This window comes from Malaclemys terrapin, chromosome 7, assembly GCF_027887155.1.
Source record: "Malaclemys terrapin pileata isolate rMalTer1 chromosome 7, rMalTer1.hap1, whole genome shotgun sequence".
NCBI classification, from domain to species: Eukaryota; Metazoa; Chordata; order Testudines; family Emydidae; genus Malaclemys; species Malaclemys terrapin.
This window is the reverse complement of record NC_071511.1, coordinates 54,218,746-54,234,874: the sequence shown is the minus strand read 5'-3', so window position 1 is coordinate 54,234,874 and position 16,129 is coordinate 54,218,746. Positions and strand designations below refer to the sequence as shown.

The 16,129-nt window shown below is 42.8% G+C and overlaps 1 protein-coding gene across 50 annotated transcripts in view; it reads left to right on the top strand.

Moving 5' to 3' along the window:
* Positions 1-16,129, top strand: part of SORBS1 (sorbin and SH3 domain containing 1) — a 289,445-nt gene that overhangs the window by 174,719 nt on the left and 98,597 nt on the right. For 40 of the 50 annotated variants that reach the window (XM_054034656.1, XM_054034661.1, XM_054034657.1 and 37 more), the window contains 5 exons: positions 7,415-7,470; positions 7,575-7,649; positions 8,339-8,407; positions 10,250-10,345; positions 14,968-15,087. In XM_054034656.1, coding sequence (XP_053890631.1) covers positions 7,415-7,470; positions 7,575-7,649; positions 8,339-8,407; positions 10,250-10,345; positions 14,968-15,087 — 416 coding nt within the window. The remainder of the gene's footprint in view (positions 1-7,414; positions 7,471-7,574; positions 7,650-8,338; positions 8,408-10,249; positions 10,346-14,967; positions 15,088-16,129) is intronic. The other 10 variants (XM_054034667.1, XM_054034708.1, XM_054034698.1 and 7 more) reach the window with 3 other exon arrangements.

Below are 16,129 nucleotides of genomic sequence, written 5' to 3'. Positions count from 1 at the left end.
CTCTGATCCAGCAAAGCTCTTAAACACATACTTAGCTTCAAGCCAATGGGATTAGCCCTGTGCTTGGAGCATTCCCACTGGCTGCAAATTAACCACATGCTTAAGTGCTTTGCTGGATCACGGACACAGTGCTCAGTGCTCCAGGATCAAGCTCCATGTGGAAAGCAAGGCCTACAGTAAGGCACAGGATACATGCAACATACTGCAGGTCAGGTGTGTTGGGAAGTATTGCTCGCTTTTAAAAGACCTCATGATATTTAAGCCGATCTCATGATTTTTGGGTCACCTGACTCGTGATTTTTGAATGTGTGGGTTTGGCAATTTACATGTGAAAAATCCTATTTGAATAAGTGGAGATGTCACTACTAACAAGGGAAGGAAACCTTGTTTTTTAAAAATAGTTTTTTTAACCAGCGTTGCCCCTTTCAGGCTGAGACTTGCAAAGTTGTCTAGTGGATTTTGATGCCAACGTAGAAGGAGCTGGGTGTGGCCATACAAACCTCAGCCTAGGCTTCTAAACCAGTATACAACCAAGGAAACAACCCCTGACCCAAAATAACAAATTCATGAGATTCTTACCATAGGGCCAGATTCTACAGCGCTCCCAGTGACTTAAAAGCAGTGTCCTTACACTGAACTATTAATGAGTTGTTTGTTATCTATTGTTATTGTAGGGAGAGATCCTGGAATGTTTGAAACATGTGAGATAATCCAGAGACATGCTGTAGGCGTATCTGCATTCCTTCTAACTAGGACTCTACCACTCTCTTTTCCACACCAAGTAGGGAAAGAGCTGTTGTCTTGGAAGAAATGTGCTGATGCTAAAAGGGATGAAGAAGTCTTTAAAAGTCTGCCTAGAGATATAGGGGTGGTGGCAAGGAACTAGTACATGTAACATGTAGATGTAGGCACATTTAAGATCAGAAACGCCTGGCTTATACCCTTGAGAATTCATTACCTGCCATCATGTCTTAAATTTGTACAGCAGAAGCTTTTGCTGCTATTTCTGTCACATTTCAGTAAAGGCATTATTTAAGGTCTGCTGGAGAGGCAGCACTGTCTACTGGTTAGCACAGGATGCTGGAAGGAAGGAAACTGGGGTTCTATTTCTGGTTTTGCTGAACTCCTTCCTCTGTCTATAAAATGGATATGATGGATCCCACCTTCTTGAGTGCCACTAATTTAGGGTGCTAGTGTATATGTAACATGGACAAACCCCAGTGATCAGCAGGCGGGATCAAACCTGGGATCTCTGGAGCTTAGTGCGTGCGCCGCTACTGCGTAAGCTAAAAGCCATATGGCCCTTAGCTAAGGCTGTAGAGCAGACTCATTAATCTCTAAGTGGTCTTGGTGCCACTAGAGAGGACAGAGCACCACACTCTGGAGGTGTGTGGGTTACATGTATACCTGCACAGCAGTAGTTGTGTATGTGTAAACATCACCACCGCTGTGTATATAAATATATATATGGACATAGGCTCCAATTCTGGAAAAGTCTCCATTCATTAAAGAACCTAAGCACCTGCTTAACTTTAAAGTCAGTGAGACTGAAACCCATGCTTAACTTTAAGCACCTTGGAGACCAGCAGTAGTAACTGTGGGCCTGATTTAGGAAAGCTTCAAGCACATGCTAAACTTGAAGCATATCCTTGAGTGCTTTCCTGATTTAGGACTATAGCTACTGCTTGCTGCCTGTTTGTAATAAAACCTAACACTCAGAGCCTTGCCCGGTGTAAATCAGTTTTGCAAACTGCAGTCTGTGAAACATGCTGATTCCTACCAGCCATGCATCTCACTCCCGCCACCTGACCTATTTGTGAATTCAGCTGATAACATTGATTAATTTCACAGTGAACAAACACTAAACACTATATTAATTAAATTCTGTAAATGCTAATAAGTTTGGGGAATGTGTGAAACATCATTTTTCTAGGTCAGATTGCAATTAGTTTGCCCCTCCTTCTTCATTCACTTTTGGCAAACTTGTTTCCTTTAATTACCATTCTATTTTTATACGCAGAATCTCTTCCATTGAAAAGTGCTTCTTCTTAATTATGGGTTTATATCCCAACTGATGCCAAGATCGGTGATGCCATTGAATTCACAGTCTCCTTGCAGTTCTGGTACCAGTTTTCCTAAAGAGGGACTTGACCGTTTTAACAGCATGGAGCCTTCAGCGCTGCTCACATTTTGTGTGCAACCCATACAATTGCAGAAGCTTGGATTCGATGAAGCCTTTCTAATGACTGAGAGTCTTTCCACTGACATCAGAGGATTTTTGACCAGGCCCTCAGTGAAATGTGTAGACACGAGTGTATAGTGCTTTCCGCTTTAAATTAAAGAATGTCAGGCTATGTCTATACTTCAAACACTACAACTGCTGTGCTGCATCTGCACGGCTGCTTCAGTGTTGCCATTCACTACAGCAAGGGAGTGACTCTCCTGTCACCATAGTCAATCCACTTCCCGGAGAGATGGTAGTGAGGTCGATGGAAGAATTTTTCCGTCTACCTAGCACTGTCTACACTGTGGGTTAGGTCAACTTAACTAAATTGTTCAGAGTGTGGATTTTTCACACCCCTGAGCAATGTGGCTGGATTGACCTAACTCTTTAGTGTCGACCTGGCTTCACAGAAGGCAGTCACACAGAAAATGAAAACTGCAAAATTAGGTCAATTGTATGGAGTCCTTGAATCCATTTTACTGTGTTTCTCTCTTGATATATTTAATTTTCCAGCTCAACGTCTTTCCTAAAAAACATTCAGGGTTAAAGAGCTAGGTGAGTTAAATGATGAAGTCATTATAATGTTCAAAGACTTATTGAGGGGGTGGTCTAACTTTCACATTGTCCGACCACCCAAGATTTTTCTGCAATATACACCTAAGATTTTTTATATTTATGTAGTATCTTTCACCCCATGGTGTAGAAACTATATATGCCAGAATCACTTGAACTCAGAAATGCATCCACCTCTGGAATGGAGCAGCTGTTAGTAGTTTAGGACAGGAAGTGAAGAGGAATCTCTCATCCAATTGGAATGACAGGGAGAATTCAGGCCCCAGTGCAGCGAAGCACTTAAACACAAGCTTAACTTGCAGCAAGTGAACAGTCCCATTGATGAGACCTCTGTTGCCCAGGAATTCTTTATGCTTTCCTTGCCGCCAAAACAGCTTTTTCCAGGCCTTACTCCCAAAGGCAAGTTCCTACAGGGGGATGATTGGTAGGAAACAATGAGTTGAAAGTCCTGGAGTTACCAGCCATTGCTGTGTGCTTCCCTCTCCCACACGAAGGGACCAACTTGGCCTGTGGTTTATTTACCCAGAGAAATTTGATTCATGATAGCTGGTTGTATCTAGGAATTTTATGCTCTTCTACGTGTCCTTGAACACAGATATTGGATCCAGGCTGGAGAGAGCTGAATTAGTTTAATGTGCTCCTTCTCTCCTAACAACGATAGCTAAATATTTGCAAAAAGAACTAGGAAAACTTGTGGCACCTTAGAGACTAACAAATTTATTTGAGCATAAGCTTTTGTGGGCTTAAACCCACTTCATCGGATGCATGCAGTGGAAGATACTGTCCCACTTCGTCGGATGCGTGCAGTGGAAGATACAGTAGGACTGGGTTTTATGAAGTGGGTTTTAGCCCATGAAAGCTTATGCTCAAATAAATTTGTTAGTCTCTAAGGTGCCACAAGTACTCCTGTTCTTTTTGCTGACACAGACTAACACAGCTACCACTCTGAAAGCTAAATATTTGTATCCTTCGCCTAATGAAGACTTCATAGGGCTCAGAATAAGCCCTGTTAGGAAAATAATTTGGGCCATATTCTCCACCAGTGGAGCTGTGCCATTAACATCAGCTCAGGATGTGGCCCATTGTGTCTCATGTGGAGAAGCAGAAACATAAAGCAGATGTTGCATGAGCATGTAGAGCCAGGCAGCCTGTCTGTGGTTTGTATTTGGCTGCTGTTGCTGTCCCTTTTTAGAGTGAATGCCCCATGTTGCATTGTTTATGTTGTCCTGAGATCTGCTTGGAGTCACGATGTATGACTTCTGCCCTCTGGGATCCTCGCGAAGGCATAGTGGGTATCCCATGTGGCTATTTCGGTGAATAAAATAATTTAAGTGCTGTCATCTGTTGTGACAGACAAGTGACTGAGGACCCAGCTATTGGCTAGGCTTAGCATGAAAGAGACTGTTCTCATACTAAGTTTGCCTGTTGAATTTTCTTCACCTAGACGGCCAAGTATTTGAAATTGAACATAACCATTAACTCAGGCTGGCACTAAGCATGGCAAACAGACCTAGTGTCTCTGTATAGCCTCTGACACCAACTTGTATGGATGCCCCTGAAGGGGTTGGAACCTGGTACTTTTTGATCTAAAAGCATGAGCTGCTCCTGGTTGAGCTAAAGGACCAGCTTCACTAGCTTGGAGGTAATCGACAGACTTATAAATGTCTGTCTGTGGGCCACCGACTTGAGAAGGATGAAGAGTCAGAGTGGGTTAGCTTGGCTTGCCCTTAGTTTACATTTCTTTGGTGTTACATTTTTGGGGAAATAAAATACATTGTATTTGCAAAAAGACATTAAGTTGTTTCTGCAGGAATTCCTCAATGCTGGGTCCCTGGAGATAATACATCCTTGAAAATACAGGCTTATATTGTCAAAATGTGTCGTCCTTATGCTGTGCACCACTATTTCTGGATTGATGTTGAAATCTCTTTGTTTATGTTATGGTAGCTCCTAGAGGCCCCATTGTGCCAGGCACTGTACAGACATAGAGTCCAAAATAGTCCCTGACACAAAGCACTTACAGTAGGAAAAATTAACTATGTCTCTCTAGTTCCTAATATTTAGTAGGCATTTGTCTTTATAATTCTGCCTTTTTTTTTAAATGCAAATGCTGTATTCCTCTGGGATGATATTCACCCATCAAAGTATGTGCCCCAGATGTCTCCCAGTATATTGATAGCAGCAATGTAGTTCTGCTGCATGGAGGATGGACATCTGCAGAGTAGGTGTAGGGAGAGAGAATAGCCCAATGCAGAACTAAGGGCAGACTGGGGGAAAGGGCTCTGGTGAGTGGGGTTCGGGTCTGTGAACACTTGGATCAATGGCTGCAGTGGTCATGGCCAGGAGCAGTGGAAGCTTCCTAAAAGTGAGGGGGAGGGGCACCAGCACCTGAACTGTGGCCCTGCCCTGCCATGCAACCCTGCCCCTCCTCTGAGGCCCTGCCTTCACACTGCCTCTTCCCCTGAAGCCCTGCTTCCACACCACCTCCCCATCCCAAGACCCTGTGTGCTCCTCTCTGCCCCTCCCCTGTTGCTCGGCCTTACCGCTGGTAAAAATTGGGAGGACATAGCCCTCCCACTTTTAAAAGTGTTTTTGAGATCATGGCCCCCTGATTCTCCATGTTCTGGCACCCCTGGTCATGGCCCCTATCTTTGCCTACAGCCTGGCTCAGTAGCTAGAGCAAGCCTGTTTGCAGGTTGCGGGGAACTCTATCTCCTCCTCCATCCCAACAGTATTCTTGCAGCTGCCTACACAAAGACCTTTACTCAGGCTTACATGTGTGCAGCTTACATCCCCAGAGCACAGAAGAGGTAATTGATACATTGCTGAAGCTGGGCCAGAATAGGTAACCAAGAATCCTTCCACTCGCAAAAGGCCTCTTGTTAGAAATGTAATGAGAAAAAATGCTCCAAGACAATGGAGTTGAAGACTACATCAGAATGTTCATTTAGCCAGAAACAACGACTCAGTAAAGGAAAAGAGAAATCCATCCCTGAAGACACCTTTCACTGGCAAGTCAATGCACATTTTGTATTGGGAACATGAAGCGAGTTAGCATTTTCTGTGTTCTATGAACTTCAAATGGGGCTAGAGAAGCTGGGAATGACTGAGACAAAAGTGAATGTGTGTTTGACAACAAAGTAGGGAAACAAACATCTTTCCTTGTTTCTGAAGATGTTACTACATAGAAGAAAGACCTCCCACCCTATTTCTCCATGATCAGTCATGTTGGTATCTAAGCACTACTATGTGCTGGGGTTTCCTGCTCAGGGATTTTCTCTCTAATGAGATTAGATATAGGTGAAAATTTTCATCTAAAACTTTTTTTGGCAAAAAAGTGCAGCTTCCATAATGCCTAAATGTTTCACAAATTCATGTTGTGGGAAAGAAACCACAAACAAATATTCTGAAAAAACATTTAAAACATTTCATTTGGATATTTTTCAAAATGCAGTGTTTCAATTTTTTAGCTCAAAACAATTTTTCATTGTGAAATTTCCTTCAAATTTGTTTTAAACAATTAAAAAAGTTAAAACAAAATACTCCAAATCGAAACAAAACATTTAATTTGATCCAAACCTTTTAATTTTTGAATTTGCTGAAAATTTTGAAAAATTTAGTTTTTGGATAGACCTGAAACTATTTTTTTTAATTGTTCCAAATTGCTAGTGACCTGAAAAAGCCATTATTTGCACAGCTCTAGATGACACCTTGTAATGATGCTGCATATCTCACAGGCTATCAGAGGCCAGACAGCTTTCTAACTTGTTAGTGCAGATGACCTTGCATATAATCCAGATCTTGTGACTTAAAGTTTAGGGATAGTCTAAAGTAGTTTTACTCAGACTGTGGCTCACGAGCCACAAGTGTCTCTTTAATGTGTCTTCTGCGGCTCTTTGCAGTACATGAGATTAAAACACTGTGTGATTTAAATATTAGCCAGTCTAAGTTATTAACCAAGCAAGATGCTTTTCCTATGTTATTAACCAATTGTAGTTGATAAAATAATACTTGGTCAGTCATTTTGCTGTGAGAATAATTATACTAAATATTAATATATAGTACTGTAGTAAATGAAACAATGAATTTACACTAGTGTGGCTCTCTTCGGTAATGTTGATCGCTAATTTGGCTCCTGAACCACTGAGATCTGAGTATCACTGGTCTAAAGGCTCCTTCAATAGTATCCACATTAGGTGGAAATCCTGTTTATTTCTGTCTTCTCACCATTCTGCAAATTACCAACAAATGCTGCTTCTCTTTGATCTAAACTCAGTTGGGTTCTGCCTTTCCTTAGGCTGGGAAATTAGTGGCTGCTGCTCTTGAAGGAAATGGAACTGTTGGCCTGGCTTCAGAGAGAGTGAAGGGTGCTCAGTGCTATTCTAGGTAATGCTGCTGTTGTCCAAGGAGGCAAAGATAGGTGTATATGATAGCTGGTTTTCCAGACAACGCTCAGGAGAAGATTGTGGCCTATCTCTGGAACAGGGTCTCATAAGCCTTGTGGGGAGAGGAGGTTGGGGAACCAGCACACAATCTGCAAAAAGGGTGCTGCAAGCTTCCATCAGTGTAAACAGCACAGACCGCATCACGGCAGGATTCTCTCTTTCATTTAAACAGAGAAAACCAGAACCTGGAAGTGCAGAAGACAAATTCCTCTGGCACAATGAGCTCTGGTAAGTCACTGCTCCTCACATGCCTGCCTTTAACTACAGAAATCCTCCTGTCCAGTTCTAATGCTGTGACTGATTTGTGTTTTTATCTGTTCTCTCTGAATCAGCCATTCCCGTGCGGGATTCCACTGTCGAGAGGGCCACAAGAAGTTTTCATAATGAAAAACAAACCCTGGTTTCAGGTTGTCATTTCCCCTCCCCTCTGGACTGGGGGCAGAGCAGGACTGGGTGGCACTCTCTCCCCACCCCCATGGAGGATGGCCTGGGCCCCACTGTGCACCCTCCCAACAGTCCTCCACAACCCCCTAGGGGAATGTGCCCCACAGTTAGGGGACCATTGGTTTAGGGTCCCCGTTGCTGCTAGCCTAGGACAGCCTTGAGTGTCACTTCAGAAGATACTTCTGGAATAGTACTGGGCACCTGGGCAGACCCTTGATCTCCTGTGGGTTTGTATGAGGGTAACTGATTAGCAAACAGTGACTGGGGTGGATATTTATTTTTTTTTATGGTGGTGTTTAGAGGCCCCTGTTGGGGCTGGAATGCAGTTGTGCTAGGTGCTGTACAAACACACAGACAGTTCCTGCCCCCAGGAGCTCAGTCTCAATGGGCAAGGATGAGAATGGAAGTGAATTTCTGTCCCTAGATCTGGTGATCAGCTCACACTGGGATGTGAGTAAGCATGGTATCAACACATGTAGATCCACAGTGTTTTACTATTCCCTGTCCTGTTCCTTTCTCGCATGTCTCCTGTATTTCTGCTGTCGACGGTGGAAATGCTTTTTTTGAAATCCTGAATATTGTCAGGCCCTGCAGTGTGATCAGCGTGAGCTCACTTATCTTCGGGTGCCCCGACTTTCCTTTTGTCTTTCAGAACAAGAAGTTGATGGTGTGAAAACCGTGGTCAATGGGCTGATATCAAGCAGCAATGGACAAGAGCAAGGTGAGTCAAGTACATTCAAAATAATCTCTGCAGCTCCCCCTGCACATCAGTTGGAGTGGCGCATCTATTTCCCCACAGTTGAATCATTACAGTGTCTTACTGTGCTCAGCTGCAACCACAGCATGAGGGGACCGACACAGTATTAAATTAACATTAATGTTTTAAGGAAAACTATCTTTGTCAGCAAGGGCCTGATCCTAAACTTGCTGAAGAACATGAGCCTTTCCAATAGCCTTTGGAACCTGCCCTTGCACCATTAGATTTTTTTTTTTTTATTCGTGTATTTGGGGTGGGAAGATTTTTGCTCCAGGCTTCTGCTCTGGTATTCATTCCCTTTCCTCTCCTTTGATGGCTTTTTATGACAGGCAGTGTATTTATTATAGATGAATGAATAAGCTGGTTCAGAGTGAATCAGAACAAGAGCTTGACAGAGTCTATATTTTGCTTTTACAAATCCTTGTTAATGGGATTATTCCCCAAACCAAAGTCAGTTTGGAACAGGGTGGCATTGTGTCCAAACCTCCCCTTGAAGTCCAGTGAGGGGGTGGATAATAGTCTCTGATTTAAGCTCATCTCTAATACAAATTAGCTCAGAACTGTGCCCCAAAACTGGAAGTCAACCTTTCTTGAGGTTTGAAAGAATTCAGCCAAGTTCTTCCACACATCATTCCTCTCGGTATCTTTCCATTCTGGGGCAGCTTCTGCATTTTCAGGTTTTATCCAGAACCGCAGCCAAAGTGCCACAAGACCACCACAAGAAGAAGCTGTTCTTCTGAGCCTAACACTGCAGACCAAAAGCAGTTTTGGATAAAGCTCAGGGAGGCTTCCAACCTTTTGAAATCAATGAGTGTTCTGTATGAAGAGGCCTTACAAGGTCCGATCCTAGAGGTAAAATCCTGGCTACACTGAAGTCAATAGCAAAACTCCCATTGACTTTGCTGGCACCATGATTTCCCCTCAGGTGGTTTATCCCAGCTGAACTTCTTGAGGTTCACCCATCACTAACTTTGCCTGTGCCCCATGAGGACAGAGTTCAGTATTGCTCATTCAAGGCCACATTAGGAAGAGTAGGGGAGGATGAACCAGATGCTTTGGAGAAGTGAGCAACCTTTAGAAATTTTCAACAAGTGCTAGAATGTTGCACAGTGCTGCATAACAGAGAAAAATCCCTCTAAGACAATGTTCAGTGTTTGTTGGTAAAATCCAGTATGTCTGATAAAATTAGTATGCAGAAAAAAGGAGTTTAAACAGAATCCCTCCGATTTGCTGCTTGGATCTCTCAAGACTGGATACCTTGATGGCACCATTTGGTTCTGGATACTTTTCAAGACTCCTGGTCACAATTCTCTACTCCCTGCTATTGATGATGTAAAATATACACCATCAAAAACATAGGATTTGTGCAGAATGGCCAATCAATGTTATTCTCAGAATCTTAATCTGTTTGTTTCCTCACTCTGCATAATTTTAACTCTGCAACTTCAAGATTTTTATCTTTGCATGTAATATATGTAGCGTCTTGGCTAAAGGTTTATACTAAACCTTAGTTACGTCGTCCAATGAATGTTTGAGATTCTCTTCCCTCACAGCATATTGGCAGCCGGGACTCAGTCAGTTCACTAAGCAGTACTGTACCCTGCACAACAGATACACATCCTGAATTAGGATGAATGAGGGGCTATTTTTAATGATTGCATCACTGCTCTCCGGACCGCTTTTGTATATGAAATTTCCTGCTATTGTCATTCCTGGTTTCTCAAGTACATTAGAAAGCTTTGTGGCATGTTTCCTTAATTGTGTTCTTCCCTTCTGGATGCACCAACTACACTTTTGTGTTTGCAGCCATTGACGTCCCTTTATGTGCACGCTCTATTTCTGCTGTTAAAATAATCCCCGTGAAGAAAGTGAAAAGTTCTCCTGACCTAATGCTACCTACAGGTATCTTTTTTTTCAAATGCATTAGTAGGCCATCATCCACTCTGTCTGCCTCACCCCCTTGTTAAGATAGTTTTCAGCTTCATCCTTCTTTCACTGTTTTCCAGTGCTGTAGATTTCATCAACAGCTTATAGAGTTAAACTATGATGACACAATTCATTGTTTTCAATAATCCAGTTTCTCTGCAGGCATAATTACATAGATCCCAAATTCAAATATGCTTAAACTCTTCTGCTAATGCTTGGTATGAACATTACTGTTGTAACCTCAATTTTAAACCAAACTCCTGAAGAGTCTAAAATATTTCCTGTAAATCTTAGGTCCATAGAGAAGTAAACAGACATCAGAGATTTTATTCTGCAGGTTCAATCTACACACACAGACACACACACACACACACACACACCCCTCTTGCCATGATAAAGTGAAAGCTTCCCCATTAACCCTTTTTGCACTTTGCTGAGTTTGGACTGTGAAACCAGACTAACCAACTCTACTTGCCATTTATAGTCATTTTCACTTGCCAGTTCTGACACACTAGCACAGTGCTCAGTGTTTGTATTTCCAGTAGAGCTGGTTTAAAAAATGGGTGGGAAATTCTGAGATCTCAAAATCTGATTTTTGTCCCATATCGGGGTATAAAGTCAAGTACTGCATTTTTATTTTTGCAAAATGAAATATTCCAAAAATATTTTGTTGCAGTGATCTATAATATAAAAGTCAAAATGTTTAGACTTTTGTATTATAACTTATAGTACATAATATAAAAGTCAAAACAATAAAGCTGAAATGAAATGTTTTGGTTGCATCAAAACACCATTTTCTGAGAGAGAATTGTTCTGTTGGAAAATTTTCTACTAGCTGCAGTTTCCACACTACAAGGGAAGACTCTTTAAATTGAAAAAAAGAACTAATTTTAAAAAAGTGAGACAGCCTCAACTTAGACTGTTTGCTCTTGGAGGCCTTTTTGTTCTGTGTTGGTACAGCTCGTAGCACAGTGGAGTCTTGGCCCACAACCGGGGCTCCTGGGTGCTATAGTAATAAAAATAATTAATAATAAGTAATAATCTTCAAAAATATGCATCTTTTGGATCCTGATTTGGAAGTTTCGAAGCCCAAAGTTCAGGGGTGCGCAGATTTGGGGGTTTTGACTGAGACGCATCTCTAGTTTTCATGACCCATTTGACAGTATAATTCATAAAACCACATTCACATTATGGTAGACGTAGTAAAAACTGTTATAGAATCAAAATACTGGGAACTAACGGGGAGCTTAACCTAACTCCCAAATTAGGCGTCTAACCGCCACTTGTGCGTTTTGTAAATCAACCCCTACCCCTAGAGGATAATGTCCCTAAACTAATAACAGGTAAGGTCAGACTGGCACTACCATTCAGTCAAACATCAGGAAAGATGTTCAGTAATTGAATCAGTGTTGGGATGGGCATGCATTTTTCAATTTGCGTATAATAACAAAAGATACTGGAATGGCTGTTGGAAAAGCACATGAACTCTGGTACCAGGCCAGTGAGCGACCAAGGCATTGATCTGAGTATGAAGAACTGTCAGACTCTAGTCCCTGCTACACACTGGAACCATATTTGTAACTGGATTCGAGGACAATACAATGAGGTTATAACTGAGTTTTAGATAGGTTGCCTGTATCTGTAGTATAGACAGGGACTGTAAGGGGCATTACCAAAATCAGCAGTGCTGCCTGTTCATTTCAAAAGGCAAACAGCCCATGTTTTGCTCAGCACTGGCTTGGGGAAGGCTGGGTCTAGAAGGAGCACCTGGGCACAAACTGCATTTTAAAACTGGGTGTGTAAATAACTGCACCATGTCCTGTTGTGCTTGCAACCTGCCACCTTAATACACATTCTCTCTCTCTCCCCCCCCCCACCCCAACATACTTCATACATTAATATTTGGCATCCTTGGGGGACAGAGAAGAACTCAATGAAAGTGCTTGTAAAATAGTTTCCACCCAGCTTTTAAATTGGGTTTCACAATCAGAATAATACCCTTGCTCTATAAAGTTATGGTTATATTGTTAATTATTTGTATTATTGTAACGCCTATAGGCCCCAACCAAGATCAGAATCCCAATGTTCAAGGCACTCCCTGCCTGAATTGCTTAGTCTGAACAGGCAAGACAGAGAAAAAGTAGGGAGGGGAAACTGAGGCACAGAATGTTTAAATGACTTGCCCAAAGTCAGTAGTTCCTGTTATGGGTTAATCACTATTCCCAAGATACAAGATTTATACAGTGTGACTTCAGAGTACAGATTGGGGCATGTGTCAACCTGTCACTCAAAAAAAAAAAAGTCATTTAATATCATCAACTCCAGTCTGATATTTTGAGGCTTCAGCTTCACACCCTGCACTTTCACTTTCAGTGGATGGTGTTTTTTAATTTATTTTTACCAGACTGATTAAGACGAATTTTACTTTAAAAAGAAAAAAAAGCCTGATCATGAAATAAAATGTGGGTTGGAAATAATACAAATGGCTCTGAACACTTGGTGAAAATGTACTTGAAAGTCCTTTGAGGTTTTTTGCCTGTGCTTCCCCTGGCTTAATCGTAAATCAAGGACAGACCTCTGTGGCAAAGATGGGCCCACCTGGGCCCCCTAGGTCCTGATTCACAAGATATCAACCACGTACCTAACTTTAAGCTTGTGAATAGACCCATTGAATTTATTGGGACTGCTCTGGTGCTGAAATGGAGCCATGAACTACAGCAATAAGAAAGTATGTCCCTGTCTCTGATCCCTCTTGTCATCCTCCATTTACAGGCCTTAATCCACACCACTTGAGACAGCCTTTCACACCAAGCCCATAAAGTATTGGGACCGATTCTAACACAGAAGGGTTCAGATAAGAGCCAAACATCTGACACTTGTTAGAATAGAATATCAGGGTTGGAAGGGACCTCAGGAGGTCATCTAGTCCAACCCCCTGCTCAAAGCAGGACCAATCCCCAGACAGATTTTTGCCCCAAATGGCCCCCTCAAGGATTGAACTTACAACCCTGGCTTTAGCAGGCCAATGCTCAAACCACTGAGCTATCCCTCCCCCCTCCTATGTTGAAGTTGTGGTTATTTATCTGTATTTTAACCTTGGTGGCTCAGCCACAGCACTATCACAGTATGGAGGTCCATACAAAGACAGGGACAGATCCTTAGGTAGTGTAAATGAGCATTGTTCCATTGATGTCAATGGTGCTATGCTGATTTGCACCAGCTGAGCATCCAGTCCCTACAATAAATGACAGTCCCTGCCCCAAAGAAGCTTGAGTATGATGTTGATTTCCATGCCCACCAGTACGCTAGACACTCACAATACAGATAGGGCATGAACCATGCTCCAAGGAGCTTAAAAACAAAGGCCCTGGTCTTGCATTGTGACCTGAGCAGCACCTGAGCCTCACTGAACTGCGGGCACAGCAGTCAATCTACACTTGTCACTGCAGGATCAGGGCCCAACTTCAGACATGGCATGACAAGCGAGGTAAATGCAAGGGAAGGAAGGAATCCAACATCTTGCAGCAAAAGCTAGTGTGTGACGTGAGGGAGATTGGTTTGAATGTGAGGTCAGACTAAAGATCGGGCTAGTCTCTGGAGGTACCTTGGAGGGCTTGAGACCTAGGAGAGATGTATATGAGGAGAGACTAATGGCTTTGCAGACCTGCTCAGGCAAAGTGTTCCATTCCTAGGGGAAGGCATGGGAGAAAGCCTAGAGCTGCAGACCTGCAGGTCCTCAAGGCCAGTAGTCCCTATGGGAGTGCTGTGAACTTGATGCCTTGGAGAAAGGGGTGCCAGTGGAGGGACTCGGGCCCTGATTCAGCAAAGCATGTGCTTGGCTTCAAGCGCATGAGTAGTCCATGGACTTCAGTGGGACTACTCAAATGTGGGTGGTTAAGCACATGCCTAAGATCTTTGCCTCCAAAGGGCTGATGTGATCTGATTGATGGGGAAGGAAGGTGACCTTAGTGGTTGTATTTTGAACTACTTCTTTCTGACCCTATAGGGTGATCTCATAGGTATGGCACAGTAAGAGGGCAGGGTGTGTGAGAGGCATGCGCTGCACTGCCTGGGCTGCATCCCTTATTCTGGATAACTATAAAACTTCATTCTCCATCAATCCAGCATGGAACTCACTGCTAAGGCCTTGTCTACACACACAAGTTATGCTGCTTCGTACCGATATATTTTAAGTGGTACAACAACCCTAGTGTGGGTGAAATTATAGTGATATAAAATATATACTGGTACAAAATCTGAGTGTAGACCAGGCCTAATAAAGCAAACAAACCTGTGAAATTTATTCCAAACAGCCAGCAGGTCTTGCCACTTTCCAAGCTGAGTTACACTGACTCAGAACTTTATTTGTGTGTTCATCAATTATCTTACTTATTTTTTAAATATACAACTGCTGTTATTACTTAATGTTTTAAAGCCAAAGCTAATGTTCATCTGCATAAAAATTAGAACAATTCCCTCAGGACAACCATGTTAAAATTACTCCAGAGCCACTAGCATACTGCCATAGAACTATGATGGCCTCCAGTAGCTCGGAATCACATGCACCAAAACATCTCCTTTGTGTGTGTTTTCTTTAGACAAGGATCCCACTAAAGTCTGTACTGGAAAAGGAACCGTGACCCTACGGGCATCTCTAGCCTCTGAGGAAAGGCCAAGTATCAGTCCCCCATGTTCTCAGGATGTCCAGCAGTCAGAAAGTAAGTCTAGTATGTAAAAGGTAAAACATAAAATACAACAATTGTAACTGACCCCACATGGTACTTGAGTCCAGGTCTTCAGTGCTAAAAGCATGATCCTCTCCCATTAGCGCTAAAGACCTGAGCAAAAGCAGACTCCTAAATCTCTTACATGAGGCAAGCCGCTTGAGGAAGACAAAGCCCCAGAACTTCTGAGTGTGAGTTTCACAACCACTTATACACCACTGGGGAAAAGGCATATTTGTTGCTTCATGTTGCTGGCAGGAGTGCCAAAAAAATCATGCTTTCTTCCCAAGTAGGCCTTTGTGTCCCTCCTTTCATCCCGGGCCGCTGGGAGGAATGGGAAGTGTCCTTGTGTAGTTGCTGCTGCAATGGCATTTATTTTTTTGCAGTAGTCAAGGGCACTGGGATGGCATCCCAAGTTGACAGTGTTGCCATAGATTTCTGCGGTCTTTAAATAGCAGATGTGTAATTACTTAATTACAGGAGACAAGCAAAGCATCACTAACCCTGCCTGCACCTTGGATTTTGCATATAGAATGAATTCCCAAAGGGGAGATGCTATTAAAAGTTAGGATTGTTCAGCTTCTCCCCTGAAAGTGAAGCACATGTAATTACAGGACCTGTTGTTAGGAAAGGGTGACTCTATTCTTTCCAGCCCTAATGCACAGTTTTCTACCTCCCCCTTCTCCTCCCCTCCTGCTCCACCCATGACCTCTCCTCTTTTCATTCTCTCCATTCTCTGCTTCCTCACCCCCACCCCCTTCACTTACCCTTCCTGCTGGCCGCTTCATAAATTTCCAGCAGCATGAATGGCATTGAGCCCATTACTATGGAAATGAGCTCATTAATACTTCTTTTGCTGACTCCCTCAATCACTTTATGAAATGCATGTTGTAGCTGGAAGAGCTCTTTGCACAGAACGTGAGCAGCCAAAATGGCTAATGTCGGAAGAGGGGGAGGAACTCAGTGGGCGATGGGTAGATAGTCTCAGTGCCTCTAGCCACAGGGACTGGGCTGTAAAATGGCATCCTGTTTCGTA